Below are 24,589 nucleotides of genomic sequence, written 5' to 3'. Positions count from 1 at the left end.
ACACCACTATCTGAGGGAGTGCAGTCAGGAGGGTGTGACAAGGCCAGCCCTGTCTCAGGAAAGGCCCCAAACAGACTTCCTACAATGAGAATTTTGGTTTCTTAAAAAACCCAGTCATGTTTTGTGAATGTTTTTGTTTTAATCCCAGGTGTGGGATATGGGGCTGCTTCAGAGTGTCCACAGCCATTAACTATGATTGGCTTGTGCTCTAGGAGGGGCGTGGTTTTTACCAGCTGCAGACAGTTTAATTCTGAGGACCCTGGAGAGGGAATAAATGCCAGAGCCCCGAGATGGCCAGGAGGTACAAAGAAGAAAGGCGGCAGCTGCTCCTAGTCCCTGCTGCTGTGCTCGCTACTGCTGGAGTGCTAGGTATCCTGACAGTGAGGACTGGGCTTACTCCTAGGAACTCAAGGCCCATATCAGCAGGAAGCAGCCTAGAGGTCTATGTCCCCCACTTCCCCTCTAACCTTCTTTCTCTCTTACCTGGTGTTAGGGGTTGGAAGGGATTGGGGTAGAATAAAGATTGGAAGGGTGGTAGAGGTCTGAGGACCCAATAAAATAGTTAACAAACAAACACACCAACACTGGCCCCCACTGAGCTGAGTATGGCACTGCTGTGTCCATGTTATAAAGTTTAACAGTCAGGAGGAAAAGGGGAGTTCCCACAGCAGCAATGCCAAGAAAGGCTGGCTTCAGCAGGGGCACCAGAGGAACCCCTGTTCTTTCACTACCTGCCTGACCCAAGCAGCACAGCACCACAGAGTCAGCACAGGGACCCATGCCCAAGACCATCTGGGTTCCCAAAGCACAAGTGTCAGGCTTCACATAAACAGCCACAAAATGTACAACTGCATCCTAAGGAATTCCTAATTCTTTCTGGATGCAATGATGCATGTCTGAGATCCCAACACTCAGGTGCTGAGGCAGGAGGACTGTTGTGGGTTCAAGGCTAACCTTAGCTACATAGGGCATTTTAGAGTAACCTGTGTTAAATATAAAGACCATGCCTCAACACCACTAAGTCAACTGCCCTCCTCTTACTTACCCATCTGAAAGCCACTGGTAACCTGGGCTCTCTGGGGCTGCCGGTCGAGAATAGACTTCAACTTTGTCAGCCACCATGAAGGCAGAATAGAAGCCCACTCCAAACTGGCCGATGATCCTGCTGCTGGTCTCTGCCTGGTGCTGCAGTGCTTCCAGGAAAGCCTGTGGTGGCAGAGACTGCTCAGAGGGTGGCTGACCCCACCTGCACTGTGCTGGGCAGGGCCCTCTAAGCATATGCCAAGAGTGCAGTTAGCAAGGGACGAACCCTTCTTTACCACCCTCATTCTCACAAAGGACTAAGTCAAAGAAGCTGGAACAAGATGCTCGAAGCCATCCAGCTGGGCCCAGGCCTGCGTAGGGCTGTATCCTATTTACACTAGCCATTGCCCACGACTTCCCGAATAGGGAAAAGAAGCAACGTGACCTTGTGGGTCAGCAGACCCAGTGGGGCTGTTATAGCTGCCCTGTGTGTCATGTGTCCCAGGCTCAAAACCTTGTGGGAAACAGTACAAAGCCAGCACCACTGTCTCTTGGTGCCCTGGGGTATAGTCCTAGGACCAGGTTACAAGGTCCACGGATGCCAAGCATCTTGTCTAAGAGGAGTGTTTCTATATAATCTACACCCCCCACCCCATACTGAAAACCACCTCTACTTACAGGACCCAGAGTGTAGTAAGTAGTCAGAGTGAACTGTTTAAAAATAAGTGTGTCCAGGACAGACAGACACTTTTAAAAAACACTTTCACTTTGGAGACAGAGAGGATGGACATGTGTGTCTGTACAACACACAGTGCTTAATTTGCTACTTTCACATTGTCGCTGTCCACTGCTCTGGCCTAAATCAGCCATCCAGAACATCCTGCAAACATCTGTCTTCAACACTCAGGCAATGTAGCAGCTTTCCGCACATCTGGCTAGTGTGATCACTAAGCTGACTTTACATCTCGTTTCAACTCATTTTAAAACCAGCATGTGTAGCTCACAGCTGGTCTCTGAGACAGTACAGACTACTTTACACAAAAACTCAACGAGGAACTTCACGGGCACTTCACGGGAAGTCACAGCATAGATAATTTTTAAAGTAGAATTCCTGTGAGGTGTTTTGGCTTATCAATGGCACCACTTACATAAACAGAAACAAATAGAAAAAGCACACAGGAATCAGGAGGCAGTGCAGATCTCTGCCTGAGGCCAGAAGGGACCCTGCTGAGGATCCCAAGACAGACACCTTGTCTTCCCAGCATATGATCTGTCACACTGACAATGAAATTACCCCAATAGCTGGCTGTCCTCAAACTCGCTGTACCCATAGGCAGTGGCTCCAGATCATTCTTAGAAGCAATGCTGCTTGGGGGAAGTGGCCACCTCTGCTGAGTGTGGGTGCGTCAGGCTTGGTAGCTGAGGGGATGGCTGAGGGCTAACTTGAAGACAAGTGTTGGCAAATAGAATGGACCCTCCTGGACTTGTACAGGCAGGTTTCAACATGTCTGTTCACTACGATACAGCTCTGAGCAAAGTGACTCCCACCTCTGTTCAGAATGAGACTGCTAATAGACACTTCTCTATGGTCCCACAGTGCCTATCCTAGAGGGGAGGGCTCTGGGCTGTACCCACCTTTGACCCTGATCTGGCGATTGTGCCAAGGTTGGACACCAGCTCCTCCTTGGTCATCCCAATCCCAGTGTCCTGAAGAGAGAGATATTGTCACACACAGACTCTGTGTCGCCAAAGCACACCACAAGTTCATTGGGGAGCCCAGTCCTATCAGTCCACAGCCCCAGACAACACCTGAAGGGTTGTTTAGAGGACTCCCCACTGAGAACACCTCAGGGATAGAGTGAAGTTCTGCTCATTTGTGGGATCCTGGGTTCCATCCTCAGCCCTGAACCATAAAACCAACCAATCCCAGAAAGGAGGTGCTGAGTCAGCACGCCGACAGGCAACTCTTACACACGCTGGCCACACTGCCCGCCTGGCCTGGATCCATCCTCTGTTGGCTCCTTCAATCACAATGAAAGCAGTGAGCACAACTGTTGGGTCCTGTGCAAAGTGACAGCCCTCTGGGGACAATTCAGACAGTCCTGAAGCAGAAAGGACGTCCTGCAGCCCTCGGACAGTGCATTCGCTCCTGCAGCAGCTGCAGCTCTTACATGGGGCCACAGGTTCTCCTGCAGCAGGCCTCTGCTCTGACAGCTGCACCACTGCTCTCCTGCTAGCTCCTACTGCCCCATGGGACGGTGTTAGGACATGGGCTTTCGAAGGTGAGAGTAGCTCATGGGAACTCTCCCCTCATGTATGGGATCAGCACCCATTAAAAACAAGGAAAAGGCCTGTGAGTCAGGTATGGTGTGGGAGGGTGAGGCAGGAGGATTGATGCATGTCTGAGGCCAGCTCGTGCTACGCTGAGTTACAGGCCAGCCTGGGCTACAGAAGCTATAGAATGCTTGCCTGGCATGCTCTAGGCCTAGGTTCTATCCTGGGAACACACAAACATAAACCAAGCTTGAACTCCAAAAACAGGTCTGAGGAACCTACTAACATACTTCTTAGTTAGGGTTACCATTGCTCAGATGAAACATCATGACCAAAGCGACTTGGGGAGCAAAGGGTTCACTTCACAGAACAGTTCATCTTCAACAGCAGGAAGGCTATTCAACGGCAGGAGGCAAGAGCTTACAGAGCCATGGAAGGGCTTGCTTAGCCTCCTTCTTATAGACAGACGCCAGGACTACCCACGATGGATGGGGCCCAGGCTCGGACTGCTAATTAAGACAATGCCTTACAGCTGGGTGTTATGGAGCATTTTTCCCAACTTAGGTTCCCTCCTTTCAGATGACCCTAGCTGTGTCCGGTTGCTGTGTAGTCCAGGCTGTCCTGAACCTCACTATGTAGCCCAGGTTGTCCTTGAATTTGTGATTCTCCTTAGTTTCTCCAGTGTTTTATATACATATTATATATAAAATTTATAAATAAAAGCTATTATAGGTGTACACCATCCAACCAGACACTCTAACGTTCTATAGATCCCTTGAAGAAACACGTCATGCCGGGTGATACAAAGCAGAACCCTTTCTGCTTTACCTGGCTTTGCTTCCTCCCGGACTGATCTGTGCAGAGTCACCACACTCCAGTGACATGAGAAACTGACAGACAGACAGAGCCTAGGATGCTTTTTAAAAGAACTAGGTGGGGGGCTGGAGAGATGGCTCAGCGGTTAAGAGCACCCGACTGCTCTTCCAGAGGTCATGAGTTCAATTCCCAGCAACCACATGGTGGCTCACAACCATCTGTAAAGAGATCTGATGCCCTCTTCTGGTGTATCTGAAGACAGCTACAGTGTACTTATATATAATAAATAAATAAATCTTAAAAAAAAAAAAAAAAAAAAAAAGAACTAGGTGGAGAACGTACACTGATTACTGTGAGACTATTTATAAAGCTGTACCAGCAAAGACAGCATGCTCTGGGTACCCAAGGGGCAGGGAAACAGCCAACAGAACCCAAAGTGTCCGTGCAGGCAGCGGCTACTGCATTTCTGACCATGGTTCCGAGATGATGCAATGGGATGGAATCCTTAAGGCCGTACACCACACACAAAATTCACTAGAAAGTACCACAGGTCTCAATGGAAGAGCTAAAGGAGCACCTGATCGCACACGCATATGTACACACACACACACGCTCTCGTACATAAATAAAAAATAAATACATCTTTTAAACAGAGAAAGAAACAATAAACTTGACTTCCTTAACATTGAAAAGCTGACCCGAGGGTAGCTCCAACCCAGTGACAGACCCGCCCAGCAGGCCCTGGGTTAAATCCCAGGACCACACGAGTGAGGCAGCACCGACGTAGTCCTCACTCTTCAGACCACTTCGGTGACACAAGGCAAGTCACAGCCTTTCCAGTAGCTTTAAATTCCCTCTCTTCTGCCTGGGACTCTAAGATCCTAAATGAATGGACACGAGGGTGCCCAGAACAGGAAGGAAATGGTCAGACAATGCAGACCAGATGCGGGGGCATCTGGTCACCCTGGTTGTTTCTTGAGAAGCACCTGGATGGTGATGGTGCCCTTCTCGGCATCCGTCTGAAGGTGAATCTCCATTTCTGGCAGCACCTGGCCTTCACACACCCGCTTGTGCCGCAGTTTCTCCAAGGCATCGCTGGCGTTGGAGATGAGCTCTCGTATGAATACCTAGGGGATGGGAACAAGAGGAAGGGAGATGAGTGGTCCTGATGGAGTCTGGCTGTTGAGTCTGTAATGGCAGCAGCTGATGACCTGAACACAATGCCCAATCTCCCATGGTGGATGGCATCTCCTTAGGACATGCTCTGTAGCAAACCTTTCCTTTCAGGATGTTCAGTGAGGCCTGAAGTTACATGTGAATGGAGACTTTAAGAAACCTGTGAAAGAGTTGGACACGGTGGTGCACACCTTTAAGCCCAGCACTCGGGAAGTAGAGGTAGGAGATCTCTTGAGTTTGAGCCCAGCCTGATCCAGGCTCCACAGTGAAACCCAGTCTGGAAATAAATACATAATAAATAAATAAAATAAACCTGTGATGGGCCCTTTCTTAAATGACTTGCACAGGACGGTAACATATCTCTTTCTCTTGCTCTATGAAGAAAGAGACACTGGTAAGCCAGGCCTGGGAGCAGAGTCTTGTAATCCCAGCTACCGAGGAAGCTGAGGCCAAGGACTGTGGGTTCAATACATGAGTGCAAGGAAGTCTTGGTAAATTTAGTGAGACTCATCCAAAAGGAAAAAGAGGGGTGGGGGCGGGGGTGGGAACAGAGGCAGAGCGGCGGTCTAAGGCACACAAAGGTGGGATTCAATCCCTACTGCCACAGACACAAATCAACTGCTGCACTCATGCGTGCGATCAGATACCACAGCTGTGATCGTCCATAGAAATGGACGTCAGAGGCAAGGTCTGAAAGCACCTTGACTCTACACAGAGCTCAAGAGAGCAGACGAGAAGCAGGTAACATGAGGCCAACAGCAGTGTTTCCTGAGATTCTTGAGTCCTGGAGAATGGGTACCAGTCTACTTCAGAACCCTGGCTGTTACTGAGCATGGGTCCAGCAGCACTCTTACTTTCCCTCCCACAACGCAGCCTCCTCACTGCCAGATTATAGGTGTGCAATGCCCCCTGCTGGTAGCGTCTCTTGACTTTTTCCAAGCCTTGTCATTCCCGTATGGGTTTTGTTACTGCTGCCGCTGCTGAGACAAAAATCTCACTGTACAGCCCAGGCTGACCTCAAACTTGTAATTCTTTTGCCTTTGTGGTCCCAGTACTAAGACTATGTGCATGTTTCTCAGCGCCCAAAAATGAATGCTAATCTCTTCAAAAATAGCATCTGGGAATTAGATGCAGGGACACAGGGCTGTGATGCAAGCGCTCAGGTTGGATGTGGGAGAAGGGAAGGTTCAAGGATTAGAGAGCTGCCATCTCCAGTAATTTCCTCAAGTGGCAAACACAACGAAAAACACAAAAAGTGCCAAATGTTCCTGCTCCAGGCCTTTTAGCCAACATGCATTGTTCTTCTGGCCACACACATGCAAGTCTACAAGAGGGGCTCCTACAAACACCAGGGTATAAGCACTGGCCAAAAGGGATGCCCCACACTGTCACTGAGGCCAGCCTAAAAGTCTACAATCTCACCTAGCAACAAGTTTAATGCAATGTCGCTGCAAGGGACTAGTGACAAATCGTGCGTATTGAGCATTCTGAGAGCCAAGACAGCTTCCTGAAATGAGTGAAGGAAAATGATCAGGAAAATAAGGAAGCCAAAGAGAAAGGTGCCTATGTTGAACTGAAGTGTGGCCTGCTACACCACTATATGAGGACTAACAGGAGGAGCCTGAATGCCAGACCCCATTCTCTATGGATTCCGGCTTAAAGTGCTAAAAGAAACGAAAGCCTTAGACTGTATTAAAAAACAGTTCACGAACAGGTCACAAGACCGCAAAGTAGATAAAGGTGCTTCCGTCGAGTCTGATGGCCTCAGTTCCATTCCAGGACTCAGGTAGGAGAGAATCCGCTGACTGCTCCATGAGTGCCTTTGGGCATGCACAGAGCACACACATACATGTAGGAAACAGCTTTCAGTGCAAGGTCATCCTGGGCTACAAAGCAACACAAGACCCTATCTTGAAAAGAACAAAACCAGAATGGTTTTGTATTCTTCTGGCCTGTACCACATAGGTACAGGCCTGCAGGTCAGCTCAAGTGTGTTAACACATCAATAGTCCAGCTCAAATAGATCAAAGTAGGCATCTAGGCCAGGATTGGGGAGATTTAAAATTATCAGCAAAATTAACTCCCAGAAGTTGATCTATGAAACCAAAATAGACGCTGTAAAACCTCCTCTCATTAGTGGACCCAGAGTGGGACCTGTCCACAGCACAAGCCCTCTTATGGCAAGCAGGGGACTCGGATTTAGCATTTCCTAGGACAGGATGGGAGCAGCCTTGCCAGACGCCTGACTGGCCTGAGGAGCAATGGACACATGTCCTACCTCTTTTTCCGAGTACAGTGAACGGGCTACAATGTCCAAAAGCTTCTTTGTCTCTGCCTGGAACTCATGTTTGGAGACAGAACCTGGTAATGAATCATACACAATCAGTAAAACCGCACGTCCATTTTTGTGGAAGAACATGCTACTCCATACCTTTTGAAACACAGAGGCATGGATAAGAGAGGTGGACATTTAAACAGTTTCTTTCAAATTAAAGGGCGTGGAACAACTCAGTAGCCACAGGGCCATGCGGGACAACCGTGCAAGGCTCTGGCAAACCGTGGAGGTGGAGTTCCCACCATGTGTGCTCGGGGGACTCAGGTTGGCACTAACAGTGTACAGTGCGTTCTTCAAGAGCATGTGCTCTAATGAGCTACTCAAACACACGACTGTAAGAAAGCCCCACTTCTCAGCACCAACAGTCTGTCTTTGACTCCATCAGAAGCCAGAAGTGCAGCCCCTGGCCTAGAGATGGCCTTCCTGTCCCACATCAGCTGGGTCGCCATTTCCTTTCAGTGTACCACCGTATCTGCCATGACCACCAGTTGGCAGCTTCTTGGGTGACCACCAGAGGGTGCAGGCAGGCCACAGCAGGTAAGCCAGGGTTGCAGATGAGCCAGTCTCCATGCTTACCTTGTACAGCCTCAGTGTTGCTGATTATGGAGTGCAGGGCCTCCTCCTTCTTGTCCTCAGCTGCCTGTGTGCTATATAACTGTCCTGCAGAGATCCCTGAAGCCAGACTTTGTGTGGGGTCCCTAAAGTGGACTGTGGTCTTCTGAAGGTGCAGAACTGGCTTTCCTGAAAAGACGATCATGGAAAACAGGTGAGAATATTTTCAGACAGATGTCCGGGCTCACTTACATTGTGTCTAGAGGTCTAGCAGAGACCACAGTGGCCCTCTTTAAGTCCAGCCCGTGTTTGTGAGAAGGAAGGCACAACAACTGTAGCAGGTAGTCTTGGTAGCCTTCTCTCATGTACAGAATCTCAAATAAATGTATTTTACCAAAAGGTACTTTACCTGATCTATGTTTAGCCAAGAGGGGACTTGGAATTGCTTCTGTAACTTCCTGGCAGGCCTGGTGGGTACTGAACCTTTGGTGTAGAACTAGGTGTGAGCTGTCTTCCACTTGGTGGGGGATTAGCCTAAGTCTTCACTGTCACAAAAACTCTATAGAGTCTGTACTTCAGTCAGAGGGGTGAACCTGACCAATACCATTCCTTAGCCCCAAGGGCTAGCAGGCAGGGCCCTGGCACTGCTTAGTAGGACTTCAAAGAGTAAACATGTGGGTTCCCCCAACAACTGGATCGGGGGCTGTCTCTGACTTGGACTGTTGCCTGCCTTGGGATCCCTTACTGCTAGCTGGGCTGTTTTGTTTGGTCTCACCTCGAGGTTTGGTATGTCAGGGCAGGTCGGGTGGTGGGCCTCCCTTCTCTGAGAAGGAGAAGGTGAACAGGGAGGACGGGGATGGGAGGAGAGGAGAGCTGCGATTGAGATGCAAAGTGAATAAATAAATTGATGAAAAATAAAATAAAAAGTCAACATTTCAGGGACACACAGTCAGTCCTCAAGAGGTCCGTGTGAACCCCTAGGCTGGAAGGAAACACCGTCCTGTCAGCTACCACTGTTAACTTCTAATAATGTCAAGGAATAACAAAGAGGCAGACATGAATAGATGTTAACAACAAGTATGTGTGGGCCAAGAGACTGCTCAGCAGACCAAGACGGCAGCAGCCAACCGATGGCCTAAGGTTTAGTCCCCAGAGCCCACACTACGGAAGGAGCACCAACTCCTGTGAAGGTGCCCTCCGACCTCCACACATGCGCCACGGCACATAAATGCCCCCCCAAATATAATTAATTAATCACTTTAAATAACGAGCATGCATGTCTCTGTGTGTGGGTCTCTAACACCAGGGCCAGCAGAGTAACAATCCTTGAGGCAAGACCTTGCTTCCACACAGCTCAACAGCTGCTGTTTTCACAGCTTCTTGAGTCTGACACGGGGCAGTCTACTGTAGGCATATTAGGTACAGTACAACGTGGATAAAGTCTCCTGCTGTAACACAGTCCCCTGTGCACATGAGGGTAATACATCAACCCTTCTCAAAATACAGGTCACTTCTTCCATGAAGATAGACTCTAGAGACAGACTGCATGTTTAAGGACTGAGGGGAGGTTCTGGAGTGGTCTAGGTTATACAGATAGTATAGAGGTCACTGGGTTATTAGCCACTTCTGGTTGTGTGAGCCTGGTATTACCTGGCCCAATATAGATCACCAGGTTATTAACCACTTTCATTCCCAGCCATCTGGAGGGGAAAACAGGTTATACAAATCTTCCATTGAAAAGACACTCCTGCATGTTCTAACACTCCTGTTTTCCTCTAGTGCCATCTGCAGGCACAAGGATCCCTGTGCTCCCAACATCTGGGTAAGAGTTATGTGCACACAAATATAAGTGACCAAAGGTCAAGAAAGGCATTTGATCCCCCTGGAGTTGGGAGTTACAGTTAGGTGTATTAGGAACTGAACTCAGGTCCTTTGCGAGAGCAATTAGCATCCCTACCTGCCGAGCTGTCTCTAAATGCACTTGTGTGTAAGATAGAGCTAGAGTAAGAGGAACGAACCTCCCTGGAAGATGACTGTAGTGACCTATGAGGACGTGCATGTTAACTCAGGAAGAGTGGGTTTTGCTGGATCCCTCCAGAATAGTCTCTACAGAAATGTGATGCTGGCAATCTTTTAAGATTTCCACTGCTATAGGCTACGAATGGGAAGACCACAAATACTGAAGAACATTGTCAAAGCTCTAGAAAGCATGAAAGGTGTACATCCATGTATATCACATGTAAGCCATGTGAGCATAAGGGATAAGGAAGCAGTGTACTTCTCTCTCCCACAGCAGTTAGAAGATATAGAATAGTCCCTCCTATCCTCGACATGAGCACACTTGATGAAAGAGATATGAATTTACAAGTAATTGGGTGTCCAGTGTGACTTTTAAAATGTTTTCAAAGACAATTGAAACCTGTAAGGGCTTTATCAGAAAATGTCATTTTTATGTACATTACAAAGCTGACTTCCAAAAGGACTGCACACCTTGGCCAATCTATTTACCAGCCCCAGTTATCAAGGGTGAAATTGTCCTGGGTATAAACTGAGGTCAAACATACTAATACACTGGGAATGAGCCTGGGTTCTCAAAGCTGGGGACAGGAGAGGGAGAAGAATTAAGACCAGCATCACTGACCTTTAAGGGAAGGAACACAGAAACACAGAAGTGTGTGTATCTGTGTGAGTGCACCCACCTCCATATTCCATATGCACTTTCTAACCCTGAACCCTGTCTATAGTTACCATCACCACCATCTCTCTCTCTCTCTCTCTCTCTCTCTCTCTCTCTCTCTCTCTCTCTCACACACACACACACACACACACACACACACACACGTGCACACGCACACACGCGTGTGTATCGCCCCAGGGTGACTACTAACACCTGGGAGCAACAAGCACCATTAAGCTGGGGCCTTCTTAAACTGTCTAGCAGTTATTCCTGACAGCATCTTTCTCTCGAACACATTGGTCCTGGGCAAACTGGAATTACTCTGCATCCTCAATGAAGGAACCAGTGCTCTGTGGAGGGCAGAGGTGAGCCTGGAACTCTGTGGTGCCAGACAGTGCTCAAGAACTCAGAAATGAAGGTATTTTTAGTAGTAGAACCTGGGATGATCTGAGCCAAGTGTCAACAGTGACTACAGACTTCATCCTAGCATGTATCGATCATACTTTAATATACACAGGAGAAGGGACAGCTTCTTCTGCCATGGAATGATAAAAAGCAAACCGATAAATCACGTTCAGATAGAAATTATTGACATGTCAGCCAACAACTATACAATATTAGTGTATCCTAAAAAAATTTGCTGATTTCAAAGAGAAAGTCAGTAATTTTACCATGGGGAGAATAAAAGGCAGATCTTTAATTAAGTGATTCCCACATCAGGAGAGACTGGCCAACATCATGATGTGACACACCATTCTAAGAAAATATTAGGGGTTGGGGATTTAGCTCAGTGGTAGAGCGCTTGCCTAGGAAGCGCAAGGCCCTGGGTTCGGTCCCCAGCTCCGGAAAAAAAAAAAAAAAAAAAAAAAAAAAAGAAAATATTAGCTAATCCCCAAACTGACAAAGACACACTATAAGACCAATGGCTGAAATTCCTCCCAAGTGTTGCAGTCCAGACAGCAGACAGCAGACAGCAGACAGCAGACAGCCAGACAGACTGATTGATGACAGAAGACAGAGGTGATACAATCAGGAATATAGGACCAAGAGTTCAAGGAACTGCCCGGACTAAATGAGACCTTGTCTCGAGCTGAGAGGCTGGCAAGATGGCTTACTGGGTCGTGTTTCCACACAAGCCTGAGGACCTGACTTAGATCCCTGCAATCCACAAAGTGTGGAAAAACGGATCTCAAAAGTCATCTCTGACCTCTGCACATACAATAATAAATAATTTCAATGGTGCATGGCTGTAATACTAGCACTTAAAGAACTAAGGCAGGAAGACTCCAAGTTTCAGACCAGTCTGAACTATATTTGGGAGACAGTCTCTATTTTGAAAACAAAACACAACAAAAACCAAGCTATCTACAAACTGAATCGGATGTGAACTCCCAGCTACCGCTCCTGTGCCATGGCTGCCTGTTATCATGCTCCCTACCCTGATGGCTATGAACTAACCACCTGTAACTGAGCCAAAAGGTTGTCTATTGTGAAGGGAGCCAAAGGACAGATGAACAGACTTCCTGCTGCTAGTGTGGGCGCCATGGTGACGGCCACCGTTAAGACAAACCAGAATTAAGAAAAAAGTCTATTCAACAGAGGTAATTCAACAGCAAAAGTCATAATACAGTAGAAGAGATGGGGTGTGCCTTTACTCTGAAGATCAAAGCAGAAGACACAGTAAACAAAACATGAGACGAAAATTTCTGCCACTGCAGGTCCAGCTGCAAAGGAGTGTGCAGACTCAGCCCAGAATTACATCCAATACAGGCTGCATTGCATGATTCTCCCATGCAGTTGTAAAATATATCCATCAAAAAGTCTTTGCAAAGCCGGATGGTGGTGGTGCATACTTTTCTTTAATCGCAGAGAGTGAGTTCCAGGACATCCAGAGCTACAAAGAAACGTTGTTTAAAACAAAAACAGTCTTTGCAAAAAAAGAAAAAAAAAAAAAAAGAAAAAAGAGAGAAAGAAAGAAAGAAAGAAAGAAAGAAAGGAAGGAAGAAAGAAAGAAAGGAAGAAAGAAAGGGGGGTGGTTGGGTGAGTGAAATCAGATTAGATTCCAAGCTAGCCTAACTTTCTATAATGACTTAAAAGAATAAACCAACAAATATATGTGCCTGAATCAGATACTAAACACACTATCTGCACAGTACTGGTCTTCATGTTTCCCCCACACCCTAAATGAAAAGCCACAAAAACCTCAAAGGCAGGCCAGTCTCCTCCTGTTAAAGTGCTGGGTGGCTTGGGGCTTACACTAGCACTGATAATGTGACTGTGATATTGCAGACATGCATGTATACACACGCACCCACGCACGCACGTGCCCAGCTAGTGCCCATGTTTCCCTATCTGCAACCACAGCCCTCTTTCCCGATGAAGACTTGGCTCAGGGTCTCCTGTGCTGTCCTCCCAGGCCTGCCTTTGCCCACTATGCACAGTAAGCTTGCCCTGCTGGGGTGCTCACCACTCACTCTCTTCTCTACACTGGTCATTCAAGTGCTGCTTTGGGGCATTCCTTCCATTAATTTAAGATATAATTTATCCCAGTAAGTTACAACACAGACAAGCTTTTCATCTCCTGGTACCAAATTCTCATAAGCCTATATATCTATTACAACAGCAGCTTTTTCTCTAGCCTGAGACTGGTCCAGGGGAGTTGGGAGAGCTGCAGAGGCCTTTTAGGTGAGCTTTTAAGAGTGGGGTAGAAATCACCTGGACACAGGAACCATTCAAGTGAGCAAGGAGTGAAAACCCCATGAGCTGTGGACTTCTACTTCAAAAACCATCACCCGCCTTCCCTACTGTTCTTACCAGAGCTCTGTTCATAATGGCAACTCAGAGGTGAGCAGCGTTATAAATTGTGAGGTATACTGGCTGTTTTTCTGGATTTACTGTTTGGTACTGTATTACCGAGGTACATATTTTACACACCAAAGCAGAAATAATTTTTGTCCCAGTATCCCTCAGTCCCTACCTGGCATACCCTGTCCCCTATCCTAAACTTTTCAGCCCAGGGCCTAGGCCACCCTTCCCCTAGAGGTTCCTCCCTATATAATCCAGACATTTTGGTGTCTGTCTCTGTCTCTCCCCTTCACACCCCCCATTTCCCATGGCAATTTCCCTGGCCTTGGTCCTTGGGCCCACCCCAGAGCAGCTTCCCAATAAACCTGCCTTTAATATAACCTAATCTGGCTAATTTCACCAGCAGTGAAATTAATTACAAATGTCAGTCAGACCATCTCCAATTTACAGAAGACACAGGTGAGAGCTAGTTACATGGAGTGCCACTTCCTGTCTGCATATCCTACCATGGCAATCATGGACTTAGGAACACCAGCAAAGACAGAATTCAGGGAAGTTCTGGAGAAGCAGTCAGTCAACCAACCAACCAACCAATCAATCCATCAATCAACAGGTTGGGGTTCTTGAGAGCTGATACTTCCCAGGAGGAGCCAAGACAAGGAAGCAGGCTGAAATCAGAGCTTTAATGAAGTGGCTAACTCTCCAATAGGAAACGGATACTGTGTATGTATTTTCTCCACCTAAGACCCATGGAGAATTAGTGCCACTACTCTGCTGGGGGGAAAAAAACAAATCCCCGAGACAGTGAAAAGGAGCACCAATGTTGCAAATACACAGCTGGAGGGAGGCTCCAGAGTTAGCCTTTCGGAACAGACTGAGCAAACTTGCCAAGGCTGAGAAGGCATTTGCAGAACATGACGCACAGGCACAAAAAGGAAATCATAGGGGTTGGGGATTTAGCTCAGTGGTAGAGCGCTTGCCTAGGAAGCGCAAGGCCCTGGGTTCGGTCCCCAGCTCCGAAAAAAAAAGAACACCCCCCCCCCAAAAAAAAAAAAAAAAAAAAGGAAAGCATAGAGAAGAAACTGATCCACCGTCAAGTAAACCAGTCTCTCTGACTGTTCACAAGAGATGTCTTCTACACCGGGCTCTTTTTTTAGTATTTTCAGTGGTACTGGGGACCAATTCAGGACCTATGCAAGCCAAGCACAAACTGCCTTTGGGAACTCTCTTTTTGGTGTTTTGTTTTAAAGACACACTTAAATGTTAGAGGAGATACTATGAGACAATCAGTTTTGCTATTGAGGATATAGACAAAAAAAAAAAAAAAAAAAAGGTTTTTTTTGGGCACCAGGCGCAGTAGCACACAACTTTAATGCCAACATTCTGGGAGGCAGATGAATCTCTGAGTTTGTGACCAGCCTGGTCTATTGTAGCAAGTTCCAGGCCAGGCAGAACAACATAGTGAAATCCTGTCTCTCTCCCCATACTCAATAAAAAAATTGAGGTGAAATTTGGCAAATTAGTTAATACTGAAATAAAAAGGCCGAAAACATGTTCCTAAAGACTTAAGTAATCGCTCACTCAAATCTGTGAAACGCTGTTAACGATTTTTGTGGCCAACAGAACATTTAGTGGTGGATGAGAGCGACAGAACTTCGAAGCCATTAGAAAGCTAGTGTACCTGTATATGCGTAACAAAAAATTTGTGTAAGGAATGCTAGAAACGTTAAGATTCTTTAGCACAACTCATACTTGACTTGGGCCCTTTTATGTAAAAAATAGTTGTAGATCGAACACCCGGAGTTCATTGGCTTCCTGAAGTCCGGGTGACCGTTGGTTTTGTTCACCGTAGTTACCCCAGGGCTTGACCTCTGCAAGAGCTGAGAGTGTGCACAGCCGCATGCAACGAACGAGTCAACCCAAGCCCGGGAGCTCCTGCAATCAGGAATATCAGGGACTGATCAGAGCACGATTCCGCTCGCTAGAAACGACCGCTTCTTCCTACTTCCCGCCCAACGTAGCAGTCCCCGAGCAGTGAGGCCTCCCTTCTTTGCGCTCTCGTGCCGCGCTCACCTCGCCGGACTCCCGCCAGCGCGGGAGCCCTCAGTGCAGACTGCAGCCCGCGGCCCCACAGCAGCAGAGCTCGCAGCTCTCGCGCCATGCTTCTGTTCCTTAGAACCACGAACAGCCAACAAGAGTGGCGAGGGGGCCTTCCGCAGGGGCGGCTCAATGACGTCATCGCGCGCGCCGGGTTGTGACGTCACGGAGGCGCCGGCCTGTCCAACGCGATGCCTGTGCGAGAACACGAACGCAGCAAACTGCTGCGCGGGAGAGCCAAAAGACCGTACTTTTTGACCTTGGATCTCAATGACAAGGACGCTGACCCCTTGCCTGGAGTGTGTGATGGTTCTAGTGTCCCCGGCCGGCGGCTGCAGGCTGTCCCTGGGCAGGAGCATCCCATTCTCAAGATGTCACTACTCAGGCTGGACTGTGGATGCGCGGACCTACCTACTCATGTATTTCTATGTGTTTGGGTCATTGGAAAACAGCAGCAATGCCAAAACCTACACTGACAAAGAAATTTTAGGTTTGACTGTTATTCGCCAAAACGTGAACTCAGCAACCAACACCTCTGGACTTGCCGGTTTACTGTGACTTTCTCCCTAGTGGAAGTTGTTTTTTTTTTTTTTTTTTTTTTTTTTTGGATTCAGGCCTGGTCTCTAACGTTTGATCCAAACTCCAGCTGCTTCCTAAGCAGATTGCTTATCACCGTCCTAATCTCAGATAAGACCAAGCGACAGGTTCTCGCTTGATTGACACACGCCAGATACATTTTCCAATGATCAAATTTTACAAAAACATTAACGCGGTTGTCTAGCTTGTTATCAGACACTAGTTCCTATTGCAGGAGCGGTTAATCCCTGGATCCTGAAGAGCCTTCAAACTTTGGTAGAGGGCATGTTTAGTTATGGTTCTAGGTTGAATGTGTCAAAGATAGCTCCCACATGCTTGACTCTATAGATGGAAAATAGAAAAGAATGGGCAGATCTAGGAGGCCAGACAGATGGCTCTGTATTTAAAGTGCCTGTTGCCCTGACATCCCTAAGAAATTGACAGGGCACTGTGTGCCTGTAATCTTAGTGCTGGGAAGACAGAGACAAGAGAATCCTTGGGACTTGCTAGCCAACCAATCTAAATTTGCTAGTCCCATGTTCAGTGAAAGACCGTTCCAAAATTTAAGGTGGAGAGCAGCTGTGGGAGACATCTTTCACTGAGTACCGCAACACCTCACAATTACTAGCCCCAAACCCTCAGCCGGTTCTGCTCCTGTTAGGCCCACATCCTCCACAACCAGCCTCACCCTCACTCCCTAGAGTTTTTCTATGTTCATTCTTAGATCCTTAAGTTCTAGCTTCTGTCTGCCTGCAGGCTCCGTACTACCTCCTCCAATCTGCCTGAGTCCCAGTCGGGTTACCACACAGAATAGCTTCCCTGGACACTACTCCTAGAGGCTTCATGTTTCATTCTTTTAACTCTCCATCCTGGAATCATCTCTTCAATCAGAGGTGACACACATCTGTAGAACATTTAGAAAGGTGATGTGAGGGGTTGGGGATTTAGCTCAGTGGTAGAGCGCTTGCCTAGCAAGCGCAAGGCCCTGTGTTCAGTCCTCAGCTCCAGAAAAGAAAAAAAAAAAATGGGAAAGGTGATGTGGCATTTAGCAAAGAAAGGGATATCCGGGCTTTAAGGATGGGGATGTAGGGTCTGTCTAGTATACTTCATTACGTTCCAGGGAAACCAACTCTAGGCCCTCCTGTGGTCTGGTCAGTTTGGAAACCATGTGTTACCAAGGGCCAGAACAGGAGATGACATTCCTGGGAATTCCAAGGGTCATCGGTACACTCTAGTACAAACTCCAAACAGTGGTCCACTTCAGATACCTCTTGGCATCTGCCCCTTCACCTGCCTGGTTCCACTTCCCAGATTTGGAACTTGTAATACTTCTTCAATGCTCACTCCAGGAAGGAGCGTGGAAAGTCACCTTCTTGTTGTTAGTGGCCCATACTTTGTGTCAAGTACTGAGAAGTCCTGAGCAGTGTCCAGTAAATGAATCCTGGCAGCAGGAGGGGAAAATACCCACAAGAGACGGCAGGAACCGTCTGCCCCCAACCCCCAACCCAGATTCTCACTATAATTTAGAACTTTCCATATTCTTATCCTTCAAGGATCCTTTTCCTGAATTCCATAGATAAACCTACATATACTGAAAATGTCTGTAGGTTTCCTTGTGGCAAGAGCTACATAATACAGATGAAATAATTACCTAAAGGCCATTTCAGTTTCAAAGCCTCTAGTATAGAAGAATTTTGTTAAGCGGACAAAGTGCAGTCTACTTGGCTCAATTCTGTGGATAGCTAGGCTTACTGACTCCCTCCGAATTTTTGTTTATTGAAAAGTGAATTGTCAAAGATTCCATAAATCCTTTATAGACCAATGTAAGCCTGACAAATGCAATGTTTTAGACAATATAGATCAGCTGCACCCCTAATCCACTCACCAAAATTCCCCAGGGGTCTACTTTTAGTTTTGTATCATTTCTTTGGTATCTGATCATTATTTTTCCTAACCTGCACCTAGAATGTGCAACAAACTAAACATGACCAGTGCCATGTAAAACACATCAGGCTCCTCTGTATCTTCACAGTCACAGACAGGCAGGCAGGCTATCCTTATTCCTATAATTCTCCAGGCTTACTACAATCTGTGCAGACCGGCTTCCCAGTACAGTTATTTCCTGGCATCACAGTGGCCACCAACACACAACTTAATCACTTAGAACTTAGTTTTGTTTACTGCTCCCCCTTGAGATAGTTCTCTCCCTATGTAGCCCTGAAATTCCCCATGTACATCAGGAAAGCCTTAAACCCAGAGATCCACCTGCCTCTGGCTCTTCTGACTGAAGGTGTGGGCTACCACACCAGACTAGCTCCATTTAATAGAAGCCCAAAACATCTCATTCCAACAGTGCAGAACAGCATATTATCTGTGAATGTAACATTCAGTTCTTAAATGCTAGTGTTTCTTAGAGTCTCAAGTGCATGTAGAGATACCAGGATCTTCAGTCACTGACTGGTAGTTGAGCTAATGCTAAAGGGACCATTAGCCAATCGGAACCATCTTTGAATCCAAGCAGTTTTACCAGCTTTTATTATAAACACCAGCACATTTCAAGTTCCCTCTTTTTGATCACAAATATAGGACTTTTTTCTTCTCCTCTTAAGTATACAGCATGAGACACAGTGTCTGGGCACTCCAGCTCTTACAGAAATTTCCTTAGGACAAAATTAGGGATAATATCCATAGCCCACACTCTCAGCTACATCCTTTGACAGCCAGATGGACAATTGCATAGGATGCAGGCTCCAAGGAGGTTGGTACAGAGCTTTGAATTTCAGGATAATCTGAAAAGGATGTCCCCAGTGCCCACATTAAAAGGCTACACATTGTCAAGTGCCACCTCCTGAGTGGGGCTGAGAGCAGCTCCTCTGAGGCTCCAGTTCTTCTTCTTGTTTGAACACATGGCTTGGGACTTCCCAATTGGCAGCAAAGGGAATTCTGAAGAGAGCCAAGAATGTGCAAGGACCCATCGAGTTGAGCAAAGACGGAGCATCAGCTCTGGAGGACTTGGGACAGGGCTAAGTTGGGGATGTTAGATGATGGTCAGTTCCTTACCTGGTCTTATCCACAGTACTAAATTTCAAGATTCAAAATTCTATGTTGAAAACGCTAATCTTGAATAGCTTCAAGTTTAGATTTCCAAGAGTTGGGAATTTTGAAAAATACTTCTGTGAACTTAAAAGGCCAAAAGGAAGGCTATTTGGGTCATGATTTCTAAATTTAGCAGCCCCCACCCCATCTAGACCACTCTTTTGTTGGAAGACAGGTATTTAAAAAAAAAAAAAGTTCCCTGGGAGCAGCAGACTAGGGGTAACTTAGTCCCCTGTCAGTGGTCCTCCTCTTAGAGTAACATTTACAGTACTCAGGAGCTACCATCCCCTGCTCAAGAGGGGCACCTGTAGCTCCATGACTCCACAAGTGGGTAAGACCATCAAGTAGCAGCCCCCAGGGTGGCACCAGGCCTGCAAGGCCCTAATGAGGCCACATGGGGCAGGCTGAACTTTTGGGGAGGGGAGGTCAGGAACCACCTCAAGTCCCTGGAGCACCCTTTGCATTGATTGTGGGATCTGGGTAGAGAAAGGGGAGGCTGTCTGGAAAAAAAAAAAAAAAAAGGCAGGAGCCCCTCCCCACAGGGGCAGCTGGCCAAAGAGGACAGGAAGAGTGGGCTGAAGGCAAAGAGCTGTTTCTGACCCAGTGGTGACAGTCCTTTCCTGGCATGGTGACATTCACCTGTGAGTACTAAATATGCAAGGTGGTCCTGAGCTGCCCCCTCACTCTCTGTGCAAGGAGCTCCCCTTTTCTCCCTCAGTGGTCACAGACTGGGACATTGCTCAGCTGCCAATACCCACTGCAATTGTGACTGCAGCCCCGACCTCTCCACTCTGAGCAAACAATCAGAACCATGTCTTACAAAGAACAGACTCCAAAAATATATATAAATAAATAAAAACCTTAAACATTCTTACAGGGATCTTAAAGAACAGAATACATGTTAAAAACTTCAGTAATTTATATCAATTTTAAGCGATACTTTATATACAATGGGGAAAAAAACACATGCATAGTCCAAATACAATGTTGAAAACAGCATTTTCATAACAAAAAAACCCCCGAACACTAAGTGTTAATACCATGTACATGAATTCAAGAAGGACCACCCTTTTTGTCTGTTGCACACAGTTTATTTAACAATATGATATAAGAAATGAGTTGGTACGTTACCATTCTATACAGTGATTGAATCTTCTTGAATTTTCTTATTTATAGTAATTATAGCGCTTGCATGATTTACACTAGAATTGCTTTTCCTCATTTCAAGTTTCACATAGAAGAAAGAAAAGAATGCTTCTTCTCTATTAACATTAGCATGGTCTAAGAGAGTGATCATCCCTATTTTTGTCTAAAACCAGTTTTATCAGAGAAACAAAGCAACAATTTCTACATCTGCAAGACAAGAGGCTGGCTTAAGCCAGCATGTATAGATAGATGTGTGTGGGTGTGTACATGTGTGCACGCCGGAGTCAATTCCTATCGTCCAGGGGTAATACTTGGAGATGCCCACAGAGTTCACTATAGAAAAAAATCTTCCCGCAACATCAGCTCGTTATCGGGACACATTATAAGATGCATTATTTCTGGAACCAGTTTCTGAGTATTATTTTTCTTCTCACTTTTAAACATAAATGTTTAAGTCTTGAAAATACAAATAAAAAATATGAATATAATGAACTTGTTTTTCCCGTTAAAAAAAGGCATGAGTCACCAGCAATGACGACAAAAAGAATCCAAACAACCCCCCACCCCCCAAAAACAAAACAGAAAAAAAAGAGAAAAAAAGCTGAGAGAAAGAGAGAGAGAGAGAGACACCAGATATTTAAATCAACTGGTTTTTAACAAAAAATATATTCTTTGTATTGTTTCTTTAAACATCAATCTGCCCTTCCATGCTTGGGAGTCACAGTCCCATCTAGGCTTAATAAAAAGAGCCCAAATGTCTGGATTTCAGTACAAAAAGTCCAAAAACATGAAAGGGGGGGGGGGAAGAAAAACAACAAAACAAAAACCAAAAAAAAAAAAAACCCCCCAAAAAAAACCCCCAAAAAAACCAAAAAAGAAAAAAAACCAAAAAAAAAAAAAAAAAAAAAAAAAGAGGGAGAAAAAAAAAAAAAAGACCCAAAAAATCCCCAAAACAAAAACAAAAAAACAAACACCCAATGCTCTCATAATGCTACAAGCCCTCCACAAACTTTTCTAGCGTGTCTCCCGTGGTATCACCAACCAGGGACAGTTCACTGGACAGCGCGCTCCTGTTGGGGGTATTCAGCTGGGGGAGCATTGCACTCTGTTCAGGGTTCCCCAGGTGTCCCTGATCCATGGAGCTGGCCATGGTGACTGCAAGTCCAGGGTGAGGGGAACCAGTCTGGGGTGAAACATGGTGTGGTGAAGGCTGGGGCTGTATCCGTGGTGACGGGCTGGAATGTGGAGGTTGGGATTGGGGCCGTGGAGACTGCACAGGGGCTGGAGACCGCACCTGGTTACTAAGGGATGTGGCGATCTGCTGGCCAGGGAGATGTGAAGCCTGTGGCTGTCCTGAGAGCATGTGCTGCTGGGGGCTCATGGGGTTCGGCTGGCCTGGTGACCCAATTTGTTGCTTCATCTGCTGCTGCTGCAGAATCCGCTGCTGCAGGGCCTGCTGGATATTAGGGGTGCTGTCTGCCCCTAGCCCAGGCTGCCCCATCTGGCCAAGTTGTCCCATTGGAGCAGCCATCTGGCCCATGGAGCTGCCCTGGATGGGGAGGTGCTGTTGCATGCGTTGCTGCTGCATGGCTGGGGCGTAGCCTCCAGGTCCTTGTGGCTGCTGGAACTGGCTGTGTCCTGCCATGCCCCCGGCCAAGCTGGCACTGCTTTGTTGCTGTTGCTGTTGCTGCTGCTGCTGCTGCTGCTGCTGCTGTTGGTGCTGTAGCAGCTGTCTTCTCACCATTTCTCGGTACTGCGGATTCATGTTCGCCATGTTGGGGTTGTGTCCCGGGTTCATGATATTCAGAGCCTGACCCTGGGGGTTCAGGCCTCCCATTGCCTGCTGTGGTGGAGGCACACCAGGCCGTGGCACACCAGCTTGCATTGCGTTCAGGTTTTGCAGGCTGGGCTGCTGGTGCATGCCAGGCTGGGGCTGCATACCAGGCTGGGATTGAAGTCCGGGCTGGGGCTGCATGCCAGGCTGATTGGCCACATACTTGGCTGTGCGCTGTTTGATGAAAGCTGCCATTAGCTGTGGGTTTGATTTGAGGATGTTCAGCACCTGCTGCTGCTGCTGAGGAGAGCTGGGTGACTTTAGGGTCCGAAGCAGGTCTTGCAGGGCACTTGGCGAGATGCTCCTTGGTGGCTGTACATTGGGCATCCGTGGCCCAGCCACCGCTGCCTGGGCCTGCATGGACATTACAGGCCTGGGCATGCCTGGCATCGGCTGCTGCTGAGGGATGGGTGCCTGCTGCCACTGCCCAGGTGGCATGCTAGACATGACAGGCCCACTGACTTGGTTGGGACGGGGCACATTCAGGCCCACAGGAGCCATCTGGCTTCCTGGGGTCCCCATACCTGCACGCCCTGGGGGCATGCCATTGTTGATGTTTGCTCGGTACAGGTGCTGCTGCTGCTGGGCCTCACGTTCAATTTGCCTGGCTGCTTCCACTGCTGCAGGTGGGGGCTGGGCAGGGGGTGGGGGAGCTGGCACCTGGTTGGTAGGCTTCCCAGCAGACACTATTGTGGGGGGCTGAGTCCGGGCTACACTGGGGAAGCCAGCTGGTGACATGTTTACAGGTGAAGGCTGAGGCTGGGCTGGGGGCTGTGGTGTTTGGGGTGTGCTGGGCTGCTGTGTAGGAGTCCCGGGTGGTGCTGAGGTAGGAGAAGGCAAACTCTGCTGAGGCACATTGCGGGTGTTCATGGTTGCCATTCGCCGGCGCATGAGCTGAGCCTGCTGCAGGCGATGCTGGATCTGCTGCTGGCGGAGCTTGTGTTTGATGTTGAGGCAGAAGGGCACAGGGCATTTATTTTCTTGGCAGTGTTTGGCGTGGTAGCAGCAAAGAGCAATGAGCTGCTTACACACTGGGCAGCCTCCATTAGTCTTGCGCTTGCAGCCCTTGGTGTGCTGCACGACTCGCTTCATCTTCTGGCAAGATGGCAGCGAGCAGTTGGCATTGCGACACTGGCAGGCATGCACCAGGGACTGGATGCAGCGTTGGATGCTGAGACGCCGGGATTCCTGGGGGCTCTTGGACTGTGGCTCACCCTGACTGCTGCCCTCATCATCTAGGCCTAGCCCCCACTTCACCATCTTATGGGTGTGGCTCTTTGTGTTGTAGCAATTGATACAAAGGTCATAGTCCTGTGGACAAGAGGAACAAACCGCATTAGCACAGGCACAGCACGAGCAGACACCCTTAGGCATGGGGCATATTGTAGGACCAATTAATGATTGATCCAGTTATTAACGATTACCTTCCTTCTTTATTTCATGTGCTTTAGACTTAACAGCAAGGATTAAGAACACTAGGGTCATTTCCCCCAAGCACTGTTAGTGGACTGTGAGACACTATCCCTCGGAGAGAGGCATCATCAAAATGATCCTTCCTCAACAACAGAAGCCCTGGTGGCTGAGAGATACTTCAACGTAGAAACTAAAAAGGAAGCATTAAATCCAAAGGATAGGAGCTTAGGAGATAGTTCAGTGGGGAAGAGGACCTGAGTCTCAATCCTCAGCATTCAAACAAAAATCTGGGTATGGCTGTGAGCTTTAATGGCAGCACAAGACAAGGAGGAACGAAGAGGACTGCTGGGATCGCTGGTCAGTCAATCAGCCTAGCTCAAGATTCAGTGGCATTTCTTTTCTTAAGGAAATGAGGTAGGTAAAGAGCTATAGAGTAATTCTCCACTGGTCTCTGTATTCATATACACAAATATGTTTACTTACAAATAACACACTCACACCCACCCACAGAATACACATTTGAAGATGACGTCCTATGGCTGGGCCTAGAAATTGTGCTCACAGAAAGCACATACAAAATCCTAAAATCAGTAAAGCAGAAAGAGGATTGAGAGGGTAGGGGTGTGGGTGTGTTTGTGCGTGTGCGTGTGCGTGTGCGTGTCTGTCTGTCTGCCTGCCTGCCAGTCTATCTGTCTATAAAACGGACAATAGAGAAGGATAAGAGGGGATATGGCCGATGACAACAGGGGGCAGGAACTGAAAAGGTAAG

General features: G+C 47.5%; 2 protein-coding genes across 5 annotated transcripts in view; both read right to left on the bottom strand.

The window, feature by feature from the left end:
- The window catches only part of Trap1 (TNF receptor-associated protein 1), a 33,633-nt gene extending 17,796 nt beyond the window's left edge, over positions 1-15,837 (bottom strand). The window contains 6 exon segments of the mRNA NM_001039001.1: positions 1,046-1,206; positions 2,659-2,730; positions 5,100-5,240; positions 7,568-7,650; positions 8,201-8,365; positions 15,732-15,837. Coding sequence (NP_001034090.1) covers positions 1,046-1,206; positions 2,659-2,730; positions 5,100-5,240; positions 7,568-7,650; positions 8,201-8,365; positions 15,732-15,819 — 710 coding nt within the window. The 5' untranslated portion in view covers positions 15,820-15,837.
- Positions 15,838-18,837: 3,000 nt separating this feature from the next.
- Crebbp (CREB binding lysine acetyltransferase) overlaps positions 18,838-24,589 on the bottom strand; it is a 127,204-nt gene continuing 121,452 nt past the window's right edge. For all 4 annotated transcript variants that reach the window (XM_087573832.1, XM_087573833.1, XM_087573834.1 and 1 more), the window contains 1 exon segment: positions 18,838-23,718. In XM_087573832.1, coding sequence (XP_087429958.1) covers positions 21,565-23,718 — 2,154 coding nt within the window. In that variant the 3' untranslated portion in view covers positions 18,838-21,564.

Source organism: Rattus norvegicus, chromosome 10 (assembly GCF_021556685.1).
Source record: "Rattus norvegicus strain SHRSP/BbbUtx chromosome 10, alternate assembly SHRSP_T2T, whole genome shotgun sequence".
Taxonomy (NCBI): domain Eukaryota; kingdom Metazoa; phylum Chordata; class Mammalia; order Rodentia; family Muridae; genus Rattus; species Rattus norvegicus.
This window is presented reverse-complemented; position numbering and strand designations above follow the sequence as displayed.